Source organism: Austrofundulus limnaeus, unplaced genomic scaffold (assembly GCF_001266775.1).
Source record: "Austrofundulus limnaeus strain Quisiro unplaced genomic scaffold, Austrofundulus_limnaeus-1.0 Scaffold372, whole genome shotgun sequence".
NCBI lineage: Eukaryota > Metazoa > Chordata > Actinopteri > Cyprinodontiformes > Rivulidae > Austrofundulus > Austrofundulus limnaeus.
This window is the reverse complement of record NW_013952774.1, coordinates 307,337-313,680: the sequence shown is the minus strand read 5'-3', so window position 1 is coordinate 313,680 and position 6,344 is coordinate 307,337. Positions and strand designations below refer to the sequence as shown.

General features: G+C 38.7%; 1 protein-coding gene across 1 annotated transcript in view; it reads right to left on the bottom strand.

The window, feature by feature from the left end:
• slc24a2 (solute carrier family 24 member 2) overlaps window positions 1-4,131 on the bottom strand; it is a 27,198-nt gene extending 23,067 nt beyond the window's left edge. Inside the window, exons 1-2 of the mRNA XM_014023494.1 lie at window positions 4,046-4,131; window positions 99-1,236 (exon numbers count right to left, since the gene is read on the bottom strand). Coding sequence (XP_013878948.1) covers window positions 99-1,016 — 918 coding nt within the window. The 5' untranslated portion in view covers window positions 1,017-1,236; window positions 4,046-4,131. The remainder of the gene's footprint in view (window positions 1-98; window positions 1,237-4,045) is intronic.
• Between the last annotated feature and the right edge of the window lie 2,213 nt (window positions 4,132-6,344).

Here is a 6,344-nt window from a genome sequence, read left to right as displayed (position 1 = left end):
TGGATGGATGGATGGATGGATGGATGGATGGATGGATGGATGGATGGATGGATGGATGGATGGATGGATGGATGGATGGATGGATGGCTGACACTGACCTTGGGCACTGGCTCCAGCTGGTCGACCTGGTTGCTTTTCAGCAGGGCCTTGATGAACATCTCCACCTTAGCGTTGTGCTTCATGAAGGACACGTAGCAGGTATAGCACATCAGCAGACTGAAACTTTCCGTCACCGTGATCTGATTATCCAGAAAGAAGTAGATGAGCATGAGCAGGCCGATGATGTAAAACGTCACGTCTCTGAACAGGGGCCACCACGTGAGGTGCAGCACCTCCTTGGAGAACAGGGCACACATCCCGATCACAAACAGGATGTTGAACACGGCGGACCCCACAATGGTACCAATGCCTACATTACTGTGGGAGACGAAGACCCCAATGACAGAGGTAAAGAGTTCTGGGGCTGATCCACCTGCTGCCATGAAGGTGGCTCCAGCTACATCATCCGAGATCTCCAACTTCTCCGTGATGACGGTGAGCGCCGGGACAAAAAACTCATCACAAACGATGGCCAAGGCTATGAACATGTACAACATTCCAAACATATGAAGAGCCACGTAGCCTCGACGTCTGTCCTCCACACTGAAGTAGTCTTTTGGGTAGTCTCCTTTATTCATGTCCATGTGAGACTTCATGGCCACTGGTGTGTCCTCTGGAGCAGTTGAGAGGTTCTGGTGCTGCAGGAGAGTTCTCTGGGGCACCGCTGCATCGGCCGATCCCTCAGCAGACGACTCCAGCTCAGTGGCCACAACTGTGACCAGAGACAAGGCACTGAGAGAACAAACTGTGCAGACAGCCACCATGCTGAAGATGAAGCCTAGGATTCGACCGGGCCGCAGCTTCCTCTTCACGCCCTGGTAGTGGAACCGGGTTTTACTGCTGTGGAGATCCAGAAACGGATCGGAGCAGGAGAAAGCTATCATGTCTTGGCTCGTTATGGGTAGGATGTAATCCATGGTGACTGGTGCAGGTTATCAAGCAGAGATGATGCGACTGGATTCCCCCCACTACCCTCCAAAGGTGGGTTGGTGGTGCTGGTGACAACAAGTCGGGGGTTTGACGGGCAGCAGCAGTTCACCAGTCGATTTGCATGCTGCTCCCAGGTCTAAACACCATGGAGGACATGTAATCTAATCCCAGGGTTTAAGACCTTCAGAGGTTTCCTCATATTAATCACTGCAAAACAGGGGAAAAAAACATGAATGCTTTAATGTTAAAAGTGTGTATTATAAGCCAGCCTGTATGGTCAAAACAAATTCCCCAATAAAAAATACATTAAGGCATTAAAATATACTGGATATAAAGTGAGATTTACTTTGTTTTGCACTTTTATCATCAATAACAACCATTCATTGGTCTTGGCAAAAAGTAGAAAAAATAAACAATTACATCTTTTACTACATTTCTGCTGCTAGTTAATGACGAGAGGTACTGTACACAAACATTTGTTTGGTCAAATAGCATGTTAGTCATAAATATATAGTTACCCACTTATTTTTGTTGAGGGTTTGAATGATGCCTCCCTGCAGCGGTGCAGGTACTCATAAGACCGAGATAAACCAGTTCTTCATAACCATTGATTTAACTTTGGATAATACAAGGAGTTTTATATTTTTTCTGATAACACCTGCTGTTTTTCATAGGGACATTGTTTAAAGTGATTCAAAGAATGTTATATTTGCCTGTAGAGCAACTTTACACTGAGACACAGAAACAACTTTAACTTTAAGTTAGGTATGCTATCAGCATTAACATTGGTATCAGCTGATATTGGTCATTTTTCAGAATATCAGTAATGGTATCGATCTGATAAGTAAAACTGGGCCGATATTAACTTCTGATTCTGATTTCTCACTTTTTAGCTTTGTGTTTCTGTTTTGGGAGTGGAAAAGGTTGGTTGAGTGGTATCTGTTTGATCATGACAGTGTTAGTGATGCTGCTCAGCCAGGAATAACTCAAGCAGAGAGCTATGTCAGTGGTCTGGTCTTTTTTTTTTAACAGTATCGCAAAAAGACACAAGTGTATTTGTGGTTATGTGTATATAAATAATTTTTGCGTGGTGTAACATTGGTAAGTATCGGTTATCAGCCATAACACCAATAATAATATCAAATATCAATATCGGCTAAAATTTTTATATCGGTGCATCCCTACTTTAAATGAAACCTTCTAAATTGAAACTTCTTAATCAAACGTTTTTTTTTTACATTTGTATATTTCAAACTTAATTCCACACATGTAATCAATACAGTGCAGATTGGCAATACGAGGTAAGTAAGAAAAATGTAAGACAAACTCAGGACTCGAAAATTCAAGTAATCTGAATCCTCGTTGCAAAACTGAAAATTCAACTTTATAATACTGAAATTACCAGAACCTAAAGAAATCTCTCTACACAAAGAGCAGAGCAAAAGATCTGCTGGGTTTTATTGTTTTTGTTCCCTCAGGATGTGATAATAAGAGTTCATTCAACACATGAGTCCTAAATTTCTCTAGAGCTTTTGTGGCATTTTTAGTCTGAAGGAAAAACAGTCATGTTCTAAAAAAAATTTCAAGTTTTATCAGGAAATAATAAGGTTTTTTTAACAATTCCTTAATAAGAAAATAAGTTTTAAAAATGCCCTCTGTCCTGATAAAACTAAATGTGACTTTCTTGACACAGTATTATTATTATTATTATTATTATTATTATTATTATTATTTATTTGATTTTGTAAGGAAAGCTAAGAGGAGCCATTTTGCATGTGATTAGCACCCAGTTAAAAAAGCCAGTATTTGTTATACTTCAAGTTTGCATCTGTACAGAAAACACAGACTCTATAACCTGCAAATGCAACAATATTTCTGAATCRTGAATGTAAGTCCTAAAGCATTGGTTTTGTTTCTGCAGTTAAAAGAAATAAAATTAAACTTTGACTAAATAACAACGTGGATTTAAAATAGAACAGTCTCTGTGTTTAAAACTGAAATGTTCTTCAATAAATAAGCAAGTATTAGAAGTGTTAGAAAGACAAAAATACGGCTGAATTTCTGAGCAGCAGCAGCTCTTACATTTTTTAAAGAGAAATAATAAATATGCTCTTGTGATTATCACCCTATTTCTAATTTAAAAAACAAGGAGATTTTCCAGTTTTAGTGCCTGATCTTTATATTAGTATTAAAAGCTGGATTCAGATGTTTTGCAGGTAATTCTCCTCTAATTTAACTAAAGTTTTACTCTGAAATTTAGGAAACTACAGTGTTCTGCTCAAGTTAAACGGTCAGTTAAAATCCTTGTGTCCAATGAGCCCTGATATTTTGTTCTAGGGAGCAAAAAACCTGAGTTAATTGCAGATTCAGAAACAAAAGTTTGAACAAAAGAAACAACTTTGTTCATTTATGACACTGAAAATATGCAAACGTTGGGTTTTCTGCAAGTTGGTGATGCAATAAACTAATCTCGTGGTAAGATTATAATTCTGAATTACACAAAAGCATAAATGATCAAAAAGGTTAGATTTATTCAGTTGATTTAAAGTAAATGCTCAGTTAGAAATAAAGCTATTAATAGTAACAGTTGTGTAAAAGTGACAAAGCTTTGCTCTGCAGAGAGCCTTCAGAGGGAGCTCTCCTGCAGTTGAAGCTGGGACTTTAGTAAAAGCTCATTAGGACACAGTTTAATCCCTGAGAAGATATACTTAGATTAACCTGAGGCCCTGCTTGCCACAAAGTCAAAAAGCAAACTGACTAAAATTACAACACACTACCACTGGTGTAGATATTATTTAAACCAAAACAAGCAACATTTTACAAATCCTCTGAGATTCTTTCAACTCTGCCTGGTTTTAAGGTCCAGTAAAACATTATTATCAGTAATTATAAATAATTTTTAAAGGTTTCTAAATTATACAATACAACTCTTCTGTTGAAGCAGATTTGAATTAGTTAACTGAGCTCCTTCTGGAAACTTCAAAAATAAAGACACACTTCAGAACTGTTCTCCTACCACTCTTGGTTCTTTCTTCTTCTGCAGGAAGCCGTCCAACAGGCAGCAGCCGGACAGATCCAGAGTTCCTGAGGAAATATTCCTGTAAAATGACTTCCAAAGCAGCACAATCCTGAGCAAGCTACTGTTGGATCTGAAGGTCCCAGCGGTTAATCCTCGGCGGGATTTTCATGTGTGAGCAGAGGTGGAGCTCTGAGACACGAGCTCAGAGAGAGACAGAGACACTCCCCACCACCCCACCCCACTCACTGTCCCTCCTTCAGTTGTGTGCCCTCACTTTCTTTCATCCTTTCTTTTTTTAAACCAAACAATGATGATCAGTGAACTGTCCAACAGCTCCCACTGTTAAAACTACAAACTTAGAAATGCATGATTTTGTCTGCCACGTAACTGCATCTCATTTTTTTTAACCAGGGCTTTTACACTTTTAAAAAAGAACTGCATAAAGGCAAAAAATGGACAAATGTATCTTTTAAATTATACTACACTGCAAAAATTGCCCATCTAACCAAGTCTTACTGTCTTAGACAAAACGTTTATCGTGTTTTGAGGCTGATAAGCAAGAGCCAGATGAGATTATTAATATAAGCCTGGAAATTGTCCTTATTTCAATAAGTCTTACTAAATTTAATTTACTTACTGCACTGATAGATTTTTTTGTCTTAATTTGAGATCTAGTAATCTAGATTTTTTTCCTAAAGTTTAGATGGCTAATTTTTGCAGTGCTTTCCTTAAAGCACCTGTGACATGCACATCCTTCAAATTCAAAATGTCAAAGAAAACGCCTTTATATTTATGAAACTTTGCATAATACACGATTTTACCAATTTTATTAACTGGCATATTTTATTTTAAACGTGGCTCAGCCGAAATGAAACAGGAAGCGATATCAAAGGAGAACTCTTCAAAGAAAAAAAGCACTTTGGTCTTTGTTTATTGAAACAATATTATTTTAATTCGGACTCTACTTAATCTCCCACTGATAAAGACTCAAAATAATCCAAAGAAACCTCAGGATCTTCTCTACCGTCTGTGTTGTGAGCCGTTGTAGCAACGCTCTGTTCACATTCAGACATTCCCCTTTGACATCACTTCCTGTTCATTTACATGCGAATATCTCAACAACTGTTCATCTCAGTGGTGTGAATTTTTTTGTGCAAAATTTTATCAATGTTATCTTTCCAAAAACGCGTTCATATTTATTACAAAAATCTGATGTTGTGGGCACTTTAAAGGAATAAAATATCACATTATCACATTAAATATCAGCACTTGGCTTGGAGTTGGTGATGATAATGGTTTTCAGCTACAACAAACTGTAGCTTAACAGCTATAAAACTTGACTGCATTTTGACAATTTTTGAGACCATTAAGATCAGTAGCTGTGGTAGCCATCTTGAACTTAACTGACTCCAAAAGCTGAGATTACGTAAAACCCACCAACTGGTTCATGAAATATTTTGCTAACCGAAACACAAAACACAGTGAAAAATTACATGATCACTTTGGATTTTGCATTTTGTCATTAGAGCCAGGGACTGGCTTTCACCAGAATTCACCAAATCTTGTTTACTCAAACATTTAACTTCAGTTCTAGTTGTGAATAAGAAGCTGCTGGAGGTGAGCTCATCCTGCCTTCTGTCTTTTATTTCCCTCGTCTGTAATTAGCTCTGAGTGCAACACCTGCTCTCTGCAAACACGCCACACAAGTTTTGTGCTCATAATTACACCAAATTAGGCCTGATGGGAGTATAAAAACATAATGTAAACAGTGTATATGTTTAAGTAAAATTTAATTAAATTGTAAAATATGCATTGATTAATACATTGATTTGTTCGTTTTAAGTTGTTAATGTTTCACACTGCGGCACGGTGGAGAAATTTAATGGAGTGAAGCTCAGCCCTGGACATTTCTGTCTAGAGTTTGCATGAATGTCAGGCTAACTGGTGGCTCCAATCTGTCCCAAGGTATGAGAGTGACTGGTTGTCGCTGTGTGTCCCTGTGTGTCGCTGTGTGTCCATGTGTGTCCCTGTGTGTCCATGTGTGTCTCTGTGTGTCTCTGTGTGTCCATGTGTGTCTCTGTGTGTCTCTGTGTGTCTCTGTGTGTCCCTGTGTGCCTCTGTGTGTCCCTGAGTGTCCCTGTGTGTCTCTGTGTGTCTCTGTGTGTCTCTGTGTGTCTCTGTGTGTCTTTGTGTGTCCATGTGTGTCTCTGTGTGTCTCTGTGTGTCCCTGTGCATCTCTGTGTGTCTCTGTGTGTCTTTGTGTGTCCATGTGTGTCTCTGTGTGTCTCTGTGTGTC